The sequence below is a fragment of the Mauremys mutica genome, chromosome 12 (genome assembly GCF_020497125.1).
Source record: "Mauremys mutica isolate MM-2020 ecotype Southern chromosome 12, ASM2049712v1, whole genome shotgun sequence".
Classification (NCBI taxonomy): domain Eukaryota; kingdom Metazoa; phylum Chordata; order Testudines; family Geoemydidae; genus Mauremys; species Mauremys mutica.
The window spans coordinates 64,421,708-64,434,198 of record NC_059083.1 but is presented as its reverse complement, the minus strand read 5'-3'; the positions used below and the strand labels follow the sequence as shown (position 1 = coordinate 64,434,198).

Genomic DNA, 12,491 nt, shown 5'->3' with positions numbered 1-12,491 from the left:
ATATTGGCTGGCCTGGCCCCACATGCAGCATTTCAGCCCACAGGCAAGCAGGGGCAAAGAATACGAGATGGTTCAGGGTCTGGCAGTTCTACACAAAGCTTTTCAGCTCATGTCAACAGTTCAAATCCAGCCTTGGTCTGAAACGATTTACTATCCAATGACCTAGGTGCAATGGGTTTGTCATTTCTGTGCATTTTCTAGTGGATGACCATCCCAAATCACGACACACATCTCTACCTCAATATAACGCTGTCCTCGGGAGCCAAAAAAATCTTAACACATTATAGGTGAAAACACGTTATATCGAACTTGATTTGATCTGCCGGAGCGTGCAGCCCCCCCCCCCCGGAGCGCTGCTTTACCGCATTATATCCGAATTCGTGTTATATCGGGTGGCGTTATAATGGGGTAGAGGTGTACCACCACAATTAGCGCCCTAGAAATTATTATTTGTATTATCCTATGCCTATGAGGATGGTCCAGGACCCCACTGTACAAACACAGAACAAAAAGAGGGTCCCTGCCCCAAGGAGCTTACAATCTAAGTAGTTTGCAGTCTCAGCAGAAAGGCCAGGGATTGGATTGCCATGGGGAGCAAATGAGCTCCGTGCAAGTAAAGGGAAGGCCCACCAGTCCACCTCTACTGGAAGAATGAGGATTGCCACACAGGGCTATGGAAGTGAAATATACTAGGAGCACAGGAGTGCATATCAGCTGAATCTTGCAACACCATTTAAGAGATCCAGCTTCAGGACTGACCTTAAGCATCTCTGCAATCAGCCCCATGCTAAGATCTTGGTGGTAAAGAGTTCTAAATACTCTTCTGTGGCCTGAGAAGCCAGCTCATGAAATGATGACCTGAGATGATACTAATCATCCCTTCCCTCCCAGCTGCATAGAAGTGTGCCATGAAGTCAGCAGGCAAGCAATGAAGGGCAGGGAGAGAAAGACAGACTCAAGAATATAACCATGGAGAAGAGGCAGGACCCATAATTCCCAGGCCTGAGGTGCCCTGATTGCATTTATAAGAGTAACTGTCCAAGAGGGCATCTCCGTTGCCTGACAAAGCACCAGAAAGGGTATAACTGGGACATTGAAGACTGTCACCTCCATCAGCTCTGCAATTTTGTAGTGTGTGTGTGTAAACCAATTATTCAAGTAATTTCCCTTTGCTGCTATGTGAGAGCAAAGGGCTACAAGGTGAGACAGAGAAGAGAGGAGACCATGGGGATACAGCTTCAAATTACATGGCAAATAACCTTTAAAATCCACTTCTGCGAACACAGCAATAATATAAAAGTTAAAAAGAGAAGCCAGCACTACAAATCTCGTACACTCTTTATCTAGTAGTCCTTGAGGAATCACAGATGTCCAATCCAGCGTAGCTTCAGGGCAGGAATAACAACTAAAATGTACTGTAAACCACAGAGTCCTTGAGACTTGGCATTTTATAGATTTTTATTTTTATTTTTTGCAGAGGAAGGGGGGGGGTAATTATAAAGCAATAGAAAAGCCTAGATCCACATATTTGCTGACATCTGCCAGTACACTTACTGCTTGTGAACTGAGTTTTCTCAGACGACTATCTGCTTATCAGAGCACATAAAGGTGCCGGGGGGAAGGAAAGCACTTCTAAAAAATCAGTGAATGCATCTACGCAATCCAACATCATCAGGCAAACTGTAAACAAGAGCAAGAACAGGGCAATGGGAACGAGAAGCAATTGGCATGGGCGAAAGGCATTACAAAACTCCTCTCCCCACCTTGGTGAGAAATAGCTACATCTGTCAGCCTTCTGGACCTGTTCCAAAGTCCAGCCATTTCTCCAAGGCTTAGGGAAGGGAAAGAAGCAAGGAGGGATGCAATTGGTGGGTAGAGTGGGCTACTGTTTTCCTTCAATTGTTAATTTTTGATTACTATTTTCTTGTTTGGGTATAAGAGGAGGCTGATAGTTTTATGATTTGTTTCAAATATCTGTCAGAGGCACTTAGAGCCCTGAATAGTAGATTGCATGTATACACACAGTTTCTTTCCCCTCCCAACACACACACACACACTTACTTTGTCTGCTCTCTCCAATTATCAATCACAGATCTGTTTTTCCCAAACAAACATGATCCTCATGGCTCAGTACTTCCTGCTTACCCCTGTCAATCATCTCTCTCTGCATTGTCCAAAAAGAGATTTTTTTCCTCTAAATCAAAAAGGGTAAAAATTAAGTAGACAGGGCCAGTAACAAATCCCTGGGAAAGACCATCTAACCGGATTACATACAGAATGATTAATGGTGTGCTCCATGAGTATTCAACAATAAATCACCGAAGTGTGCTGAAAGATTCATACTCCAAGAAGCAAACAACAATCAATTATTTGGGAAGCGTCAGGGGAATTAGACTATATAATGCAATGCCAGCAAAGAACCTTGCACTGCAGCAGGAATGTAGCAAAGACTGTGCTTAGCTACTACACCAAAGGAACTGTCTGCATCAGTTTTCCCCCATTGCCCCCCCTAGGTTAATAGGGAGAAAAACAGGATCCAGGACCATCACTAAGCGGAAATTACAGTGTTTTGCATCAGAAGAGAAAGTTCAATATGAACTACTAGGACCGACCAGGCCATAGAGAGCACTCAGTAGTAATGCCAATCACAAGTATTTAAAAATCATAACTCAGGCCCCAAATAATCACAAGGTTTTGTTCCTGTTTTTTAAAAGAAATACATTGAGGCAAGTTTTCAAGATTTTCCCTGCAATTAGGAAGGCTACGAACTCACCTTTTTTCTTAAATGAATGCTGAAATTTTCACACAATCACTTGACTCCAGGAGCTGAGGACTGTCAGAACACCAAATATTGTGAGACTTGTTGTATTTCCAACTCTCATGATTTTATCACACCAGGTCTGAGTAGATGCCCCGCAGCCTCAATTTGTAACAAACCCGTAAACCAAAACCCTTTTGACAAGATTTTTGCCTGCCCAGCCCCAAAAGACACAAGAATTCTATGTTGCTGTGTTTTTAAGAGGCAGCTAAAGAGGGACTGAATTCTGGTTCCCAGAACTGTTGGTGTAAACTACCAGGCACTTTATTTTTAACAGCCTGAACCACACAACCATCACTGAATCTTTTTGCAACAATTACCACCAATAATACCTTGTATAATATATGCTCCTAGTGGTATCTGTAACTCCAATACACCAGTGGTGAAGGAAATAGAAGCCACAGGAAGAATGACTGAGCATTAAGCCTGATAATTCAGGGAGTAGAATTTGATTGTTTCACTAGAGAACAGGATTGAAAGCCATAGGCCAAGGGGAAAAGATGGATCTTGAGATGAGATTTTAAAGAGAGTCTGAAGGACAACTGAGCACAGAAGAGCTGGGAGGCTTTTCCAGATGGCAAAGACAGCCTGAGGGCAGGGGGAGGCGGGGAGACCTTCGACCTATCGTGGAGAGAATTAGTCTCATACTGGAGGACCAACGAAAACAATCTGTAGGTAAGAGGAGCTGAGATTCAAGAAACAGAAAGACTGAAGCTGGTGAATCAGGATTAAGCAAAAGCACAGAACAGGAGATGATGACATGAATAAGAGCTTTGACAAAGGTATTCTGAAGGTAACAAAGATTTACAAGCCTAGATATAAGCAATATAAAGATATTTCAGGAGTTAGTCAAATCAGCTAGGCCCTGACAGTAAGAGATGAACACAAAATGTGAGTCTAGGCAGAAGCAGAAGGTGGAGCTGGTTTGTTTGAAGATTATTTTATCAATTATCGATTAGAAAGGTCCCACTTTCAGATAAAGATGCACTTTAAATGGTAACACTTAAAGACAGATTTAAAAATATACTGATATTTTTAGCTTCTACCTTCGCCCTCCCCAACTCCAGACTCTGTTCTTTATTCTAACCAAATTCCTTTACTTCTGTTAGTTTTCCTAGAGAAAATTTTCATAGAAACCTAGGCTGGTTTCACCTTCACAATGAAATTAGAAATGGGGGGGTAGTTTCACAGGGTTTCATGTGTCAGTAGGGATACTGCGTCCAGTTGATACAAAGACACTCAGTGATATACTATCAGCATCACAGCTTTAAAGCTGCATGTCTTCTCTGACAAGGATCAAGAAGAACGTATCAAGATACTCAACAAGTCAGAGACACAGGGCAATCACACAACCTATTCGGTATGATGGAGGAAGAAAGAATGTACCCAACACCATACAGCTGGCCAGACCTAGGCCTTACTTTTTATCTGAAAAGCTACATGCCTAGGCACCATACAATGAAGAGGCAGTGGTAACTGGGGAATGCTCCCAGGAGCAAGAAGTTCGTTCGTCACAAAGTTCAACTGATGCAACCCATCTCAGAGCAACATAGCAAGAGGGAAAGATGGCTAGGATGACATTCTTGTAACAATACTTGCAGCCTAGTTGCTGGATCTTCTGATCCTACTTGTCACACACTTCCCATCTGCCTTTCTGTATCCACTCCTCTAACCTCTAGATGATGTCACACTGAAGTTACCACCTGGACCTGCTTCATCACTGACAGGGAGAAGTACCATTACAGCACAGAAAGCAATCCACATAGAAGGTTTATCAGTAGAACCATGACCACCACCATAACTTTAGAGTGAAAAGCACACTTTGAGGAGGCAGCATAAGAAAGGTTTGCACACATGATTTAGAATGCAGACCACAATTCCTATGATCATGATGCACCACATCTTATTCCCTAAATACATAAAGCCAGGAGCTCAGCCTCTGACAAGCAATGCTCTGAATTTCCATATGAGGAATGCTCACTACCATGCAATGGTCAGGAATAAACTTTCAGCTGTGTGACACCAATTACAATATCAATTGAAGCAGGCTGGAAGCACAGTGCTTTAAAACCAATTATAATGGCTCAAAATCCAGTCCCGGAGGCCTTCTTTAAGTCTCCTATTGTTGTCACATTGGATGCAGGAATTACCACTTCAAGTGCTGAAAACTCCAAGCTATGGTGTACTAGACTGGATGCAGAAACCACATTAACAGAAACCTAGGCCAGCATCTGAATGTTCAACTGTATTTGAATCTTTACATGGATTTTAGGTGAACTTTGGAAAGTCGGCCTAAAACATTTAAAGGCAGGGATATTCAGCACATTTGTAGCTACTGACGACAGCAGATGATAGACCATTACATTATTTGTATATACTTCATGAAATACAGCCTCAAATATTTAATAGCAACAGTTTCTTAAGCTTTGGCCCCAATAATAAATAAAAACATAATTTAAAGCAAAAGCTAAGGAGTGAACTTATAGCCACCACTCTGCTTTTGCATTTTAAGACCGAGTGAAAAAACACAGTAGCTTCATTTTTCAAAACCAGCACTTCTGATTTATGGACAGCAACTCCAGACTCTCCATGTTTAGTTCCATATACCTCCAGCTTTCCCTGTGCCATTTTCTCCAAAATCCCATCAAGACCAGCACTTACTTTACTGTCTCTCTTTCAAATAGCCAAGGAGCAATGCAGAGGCACTGTATACAGCCCACAGGAAAAATATACACTCTTCTGGACTGTGTGTCAAGCAGCCCTTGTGGGCAGTGGAGTTCAAAAAACAGCCAGGATGTAGTTACCTATATAGGTTACTCCCTCAAATATAGCTGATTATATCTTTGTGTTCTCCACTCATTATGGCCAGAAAGAGGAAGTGTTGTCCCCTATCTGTAACTGACTGGTTTGAAACAATTTGGGAGGTTACAACCCTGGAAAAGTTAACTCATGTCAAAGACAAATTCACTATTATGCATTATGAGCCTCTTTTTTGGATCTGATGCAAAGGAACTCCTAACTGGCTAAGCCCATAAGAAACGCTAGCTCTAAATAGATCTAAGAAAACATCTAGTGGCTTGCTGGTCGCTATCCATATACTTTTAATGGTCATTGGATGTTTGTCTGAGCGCTTTGGATAAGCAATGGCAAATAAGTGAATGACTGATACAAGTAATGAACAACAGAACCAGTCAGATTTTGTTCCATAATGAAACAAAACAAGGGTGGAAAAGTCTAGTTTTAATGTAAATAAAGAGCTAGCGATAGTGGTTTTCTTCATGTCTGGGCTTCTGGGTGGAGGCTGAGTGTTTGCAATTGCTGCTAGGCTATGATCAGAGTTCAGACTGTATAAAAAAATGATCACTAACAAATGAGGAATTTTATTGATGATTCTTCTGCTATATCTCAACATTGGATTAAAAGAACCTTCGGGTTCTTCTACAAGAAACTGTGCCAAACCTCCACAGGATGCTGCCAGGCTGAGAATCCCAAGAGGGCTGCAACTGGACTCAACACCAGAGGGCAATAATCGTCATCTTCTTAACTCTTCCCTGAATCCGCACTTCAGAAATGATGACAATTCACAGCTCTGTGCTCAGCTGTATAAAGGGAACAGATTTTGCATGCTGCTACTGCTGGCTCTGGATGTACTTGTAGTTCTATTTTGCTACCTAATTACCCTCTTAAAAATAAATTATTTTAAAAAATCAGGACCCAGAAGATACCCCTGACCTAGTCTGTGTCCTTTTTAACAGCAAGGGCTGGGAGCATTTTGGAAACAAGAATCTCAACCTAGAGAAGAGGGGGAGGGACATGGATGGAAATGCCCTCGCATCACTTAAACTCTTAAGACAAATGATGCTGATGAGCTGCAAGAGGGAACTCATCCAGTTTTCCTGATCTGGAAGGATGGTGACTGCTGAGACTGGGGGACAGGAGCGTAAAGATAAAAGCCATTGGAACATCGTAAACACTGCTGTTGAGGCATCAAACAGTGATGCAGGGAGGAGCTAACTTCTGGCAAATGGCCAAAAGGAGCAGATGTTAGGCTGAAGCAGAATGAAACAGTTAAGGTATAAAGTACAGTTTCCTGCAGACTACTCAAAGCTCTGGAGCTGAATCCAATTTGGCAGCACACCAGGCTAAATGTAATCATCCCTTTTCTGAGTCACTAAGCCACCTGCAAACTACCTTTGGAGCAGCAGCAGCTTTCTGGCCTTGTCACAGTATAGCATGGAATATATTTCTTTAATCATCTCAACATCACCCCCTTGTGGAGACCAAGCGAAAGACAAGAGCTGACCAACCACAAAATTCAATACACATCACAATATAAATTGAATTATCTTGTTAATAAAGCAGGTTTGGAAAAGCATCAAATACCTCAGGTGAATTCTTGAAAACATAGCATATAGGGCCAGGTTTTTAAAAAGTAACCACTTGCGGTTAAAAAAAATAAAGTATCATAAGTGAAGAGAGATATAGCATCTAATAGCTCAGAAACAAAGTGAAAGGTTTCCTCTACCCAGCTTTAGAATGGCTCTAATGTAGCTCCAAAGCTACTCTCCCTTTATGTGATTGGCTCTGCACCTATAAAGACATCATCTGGGCTAAATAATTCAATCATAATACAAAGCTAAAGGTGTACAGAACTAGTCCATAGTGCAGGAGTATGTAGGGAGTAGCCTGGTCAGTGCTGCGAGGGGAAGCAGAACCCTGGGGGGGAGGGATTGCTGGCCAGCAAAAAATAATCAGATGAATAAAAATAATTTGAGTCCAGCTCACTCACAGTTATTGGGCTTGAGGCAAAGATGACTGCATGAAATTCTCTACCCTGCATTATGCAGGAGGCCAGACTAAATGATCATAATGGTCCCTTTTGGTGATGAGATCTATGAATTAGGAAAATATTTTCACATATCCAGAGCCAAGAAGATTATCAATCCAGCAAGCTCTCCAGCAGGGATCTACAATATAGCGTTTTCTTTGAGCCCGGGGAGATGGAATAAATCCCAAAAGAGCAGCACCTGCAGGTGTCATTGGCCACACCAACTATGCCCAAATTCCACTGCAACAGATGTGGGAACTACATGGCCCCCGAGTGGGCGTCATGTTTAGTCTGAGAGTCACAGGAATCATCTAACCTTGCCACAGTGGTTACGTTTCAGACCAACAGTGCCCAGGTTGGCACCAAGGTATTTAACACCAAGGGGAGATAAAAAGCTTATTCACACATCCCTGGGAGTGTCACTCAGAACCTGAGCAGAAGACAGCCCACCCTCTGGGAGATTCCAGCATGAACTTTCCCCATTTCCCAAGGAATCCCAGAACTCATAAGTCATTGTGCTATATCATATACCCCAGAGGAGAGGCAAATCTCACTATCTCTAGAAGCTCCATCATCAGGAACCCAAAGTAATCATAAGTGGATGGGGAGATAGGTAGCTAGTTGAGAGAAAGCAGTCTCCGGAGCTGGATCTGTTACTTGGAAGGGGATGTGTAAACAGAGACAGAATCCACATGCCTACTGCATTTGGGAGTGACAATAGCAAAGCTGTGTTTTCATTATCAGTGACCACTTTGCAGGGGAAACTGGCTCTTAACTACGGTACTTAAAGCACATGATTCTGGAAACAACCTGTACCAGAAGCTGGCGCCTGTGTGATTACTGTGTGCTCACAGTGCAGATGGTACCCAGAATTAGTTCCATTATACATCCTGAATTTTATTTACAAACTCCCACTAGAGGTGTCAGCATAGCATGAAAAGGAATGAGATTGACTTAGCAGGGAGTTTAATTTCACACTGCCCTAATGAAGCAGTTTGGGGTGGGGAAGGTGCACAGAAAGACAGCAAAGTGCTTTTGGAACCAGCAGATCCTGGAGTGATATAAGAGACCTGAGCATTTGGGAAGTCAAGGAATGTGTGAGTTATGATGAGGTACATGCTATAGAAAGAAGAGGTGAGTATTAGGGACTCTAGTGGAAATGAGACAAGCCTGCTGTGGCACGAGAGGGCTGCCCTACTCCATGACACTCATGTACAAATACCTTCAAATCTTTTATGGCTGTCATAGTCCTCGGAGCAGGGCACCTCAATGAATCTGTCCTGCAGACTTTCGCTGTAATGAGCCAGAACCTCGGCAACCCCATCTTCGCTGACCAAGTAGCTCCAGCTCAAGAGGCTAACGAGGACAGCAGAGGAGACTAGGAATGCGACTTTCAGCCACTTCCTCCGTGACTCTTGGTGGGCTCTGCTTTTTCTCACACTAAGAACAGAACACAGATAAATCCCTGTGTAAACAAGTAACAATCTTATATACTGTACTGCATTGCAGAGATTAGGAATCACCTTGGGAGCTAGCTCATCAGCTGGATGAACATTCCCAGCCCTGTATCAACAAACTGTAATAAGTAGGTCCCTACCAAATTCACACCAACGAAAAACGCAACATGGACCGTGAAATCTGGTCTTTTGTGTGCTTTTACCCTATACTATACTGATTCCACAGGGGAGAACAGTGTTTCTCAAATTGGGGGTCCTGACCCAAAAGGGAGCTGCAGGGAGTGTCACAAAATTATTTTAGGGTGGTCACAGTATTGCCACCCTCACTTCTTTGCTGCCCTCAGAGCTAGGCAGCCAGAGAGCAGCAGCTGTTGGCCGGGCACCCAGCTCTGAAGGCAGCGCCTCCCGCAGCAGCAGCGCAGAAGTAAGGGTGGCAATATCATACCATGCCATCCTTACTTCTGTGTCCCAGCCAGCAGCTGCAGCTCTCCAGCTGCCCAGATCTGAAGGCAGCACTGCCACCGCCTGCAGGAGCACAAAAGTATGGGTAGCAGTACTGCAACCCCCCCCCCCCCCACACACACACACACACAGCAACCCTGTAACACACACCCACCACGACTCCTTTTTGGGTCAGGACCCCTACAATTGCAGCTCTGTGACATTTCAGATTTAAATAGTTGAAATCATGAAATTTATGATTTTTCAAAGCCCTATGACTCTTAAATTGACCAAAATGAACCGTGAATTTGGTAGGGCCATAGTGATAAGGCTGCAGATGCTTAACAGAAGTGCATGTGAGTATCTAGGCTCATGCCAGACTTGGAAGAATTATTAATTTTTCCTATTTGTTTTAAATCAATCCTGATTTTTTTTTTAATGCTCAGTTTAAAGCTTCCCTCCTGCCCCATTTCCATCAATCAGGGTCTGTTTCCAGAGGAACCAGTAGGAGTTAGCAGAACTCTTGTAAATTGTAGATGCTCAGAGCTGCACATGGAGCTTTATCATCCCTGATCCTTAAGACTTTAGGATCTAACACTCCCCTGAAGTCTGTTGTATGTTAGCTTTAGAGGTGGGAAGGACTTAAAAGTGGCCTGCAAATATAATATAAATGTCGTTTATTCCAGCAGCAGTGTTCCAGCAGCAGTTAGGGCCCAATTCTGCAGTCCTCACAGAGGCAAAATTCTCACTTGCTTTGATAGGAGTTACTCACACGTAAGGGCTGCATGATTCAGCCCTGCTAAAGGAGGAAACTCAGCACAAACGAATAAAAGTCTCCTTCTTATTCCTTTTCTGGCTTCCAAAGAACAGGTGCATCACTTGTTCTCTTTCCCCTGCAATACTGCCCAAGCATGCACCAGGCTTTGCCGTCAAGGGCATCAGGCGGCCCTGATGAAATACAGAGCCAGAATAATGGAGCTCAGCTGTAAGACCCTGTACCGTTCTGACTGGTTTTTAATCCTCTCTGCATTCCAATGGTTTAGGATTCCAAATCATTCTACAGTGCGTTTTCAGAAACATTTGGCTCCTCTCTAAATCACAATGAAGCTCTAAAAATGGCAATTAATTTACCTTACTCTTACCAGAACTTGGCTTTCCAACAGGGATCTTGCCAAGAGGAAGACAAAAAAACCAGAAGAAAATAAGTCCCTTTAATGTATTTTTCCCCATACATACATATTTAAGATGGAGGAGAAAAAAATGGAGCAGCTCCCTCCTGTCGCATCTGCCCCACCCCCATTTTACCTAGAAACTGAGTTTTTATTGCTAACCAAGTAGGAACTGCAGAATGCCATTTAAAGTAGGGGGCATTGATATCCCCCCACATTTGAACCTTCTCTTTCCCTCTCAGGCATCCCCCCTTCCCCACCAGCAGCCTGACCCTCCTGGCCTATGAATCCCTACACCCACCCCCTATAAATGTGAGTGAGTGGCACTGCTACACCCGTACTTGAACAGGGTCACAGCACCACTCAGGTCTGGCCCAAAGCCTCTCCATCGTGACACAAGTCTTTGCAGGACTGGGGCCTTTCTTTGCATTTGCTGATTTGCACATTTAACTATGCAACAGTGTTTTTAATGGAAAAGCATGTGCCTAACATCGTCTATACATAACACTGAAAGCCAACCCTAATAAGAACAGGTACAGGTAACCAATAGATTGGGTGCAGCTCCTTCCTGACCTGTTATTTGGGGAACAGTGCTTCTCTTGCAAAACTTGCTACAGGTAACAAATATTAGGTAAAGTCTCAAGGAACCATCCAAACCCTTCACAAAGGTAAAGTTTCATACAATCAGATTTTGGTTTTGTTAAGAATTTTGGATACAGGAATAAATTTCATCTATCATGAAGACTCAGGGGTAGTATTATCGCTATTGTGAACACCTGTACAGCCTTCATGTACACAGCAGGGCTTAGATCTGAGCTGCTCAATCTTTCCCCAGCTGGGGCTCTTAAAAGAAAATCTGCCTCGTGGACTTTCACCCACGAGGCAGAGTGATCAGGTCTGCAGGATGCAAGCCTGGGACGCAGCTTCAAATCCCTGCTCTACCTGTGTAATCGTGGGAAGTCACTTGGTCTCTCTGTGCGTCAGTTCCCATCCCTACAATGGGGACAGCAGCCCCCCCAGCTCCCCGGAGCGTGCTGAGGAGCAAGGCACTGGGAGTCTGCGTGGCGCTCGGGCACTCTGCTGATGGGGGCCCCCAAGGTGCCAGGATGGGCAGCTCCCTTCGCAATGGCACCAGCTCCCTGCGGGGGCCCTCGGGGACAAGCGGCGGGGTGAGGCTGTTTTAATGCCCCATCTCTGCCGCCGGGGCCGCGGCGCCCTGCGGTAGCCGGCCACGCACAGCAGCCCCCTGCAGAGCCGCGGCCTGGGCCCTGCTCGCGGCGCAGCCAGGCGGCGAGTCCCAGGAACCTGCGTCCCTCGCGGCTCCCTCCTGCCCGGGCCCTTCCCACGATCGGGCTCCCGCATCCCGCCCGGGGCAGGTGGGGGCAGGGCGCGGAGCCCCAGCCACCCAGCGAGCGGCGCTACCGGGCACCAGGGGCGCATCCCCGGGCTGAGGGGACGGCGCCCGGCCCGGCCCGGCCCGGCGGGACCCGCCCCCTCTGCCGGGAAGCAGCCGGGACCCCACGCCCCCTCGCCGGCAGATACCTGCTGAGGCGCCTCCGCTCCCCCCTGTCCGCCCAGGTCCCCGCGCTGCCCCCGCCGCTCTCGGCAGCCTTGGGCCCCGCCCGCCGCTGCGGAGCCATCGCGCTGCGGACGCTGTCGCTACCCGGAGCCCCGCACTAACGGCCGGCACGGGGAGACCGGAGCGATGCGCTCAAGCAGCCACTGCTGAGGCTGGCGGACAGGGCAGAGCAATCCATACCAGAGACAGGAAGCAGTTC

The 12,491-nt window shown here is 45.3% G+C and overlaps 1 protein-coding gene across 4 annotated transcripts in view; it reads right to left on the bottom strand.

Moving 5' to 3' along the window:
• OGFOD3 (2-oxoglutarate and iron dependent oxygenase domain containing 3) overlaps positions 1 to 12,470 on the bottom strand; it is an 81,603-nt gene extending 69,133 nt beyond the window's left edge. The window contains exons 1-3 of one of the 4 annotated variants that reach the window (XM_044981792.1): positions 11,656 to 11,873; positions 10,687 to 10,711; positions 8,869 to 9,086 (exon numbers count right to left, since the gene is read on the bottom strand). In XM_044981792.1, coding sequence (XP_044837727.1) covers positions 8,869 to 9,086; positions 10,687 to 10,711; positions 11,656 to 11,704 — 292 coding nt within the window. In that variant the 5' untranslated portion in view covers positions 11,705 to 11,873. Of the gene's footprint in view, positions 1 to 8,868; positions 9,087 to 10,686; positions 10,817 to 11,655; positions 11,874 to 12,255 lie in introns of those variants that run through there. The other 3 variants (XM_044981793.1, XM_044981790.1, XM_044981791.1) reach the window with 3 other exon arrangements.
• Between the last annotated feature and the right edge of the window lie 21 nt (positions 12,471 to 12,491).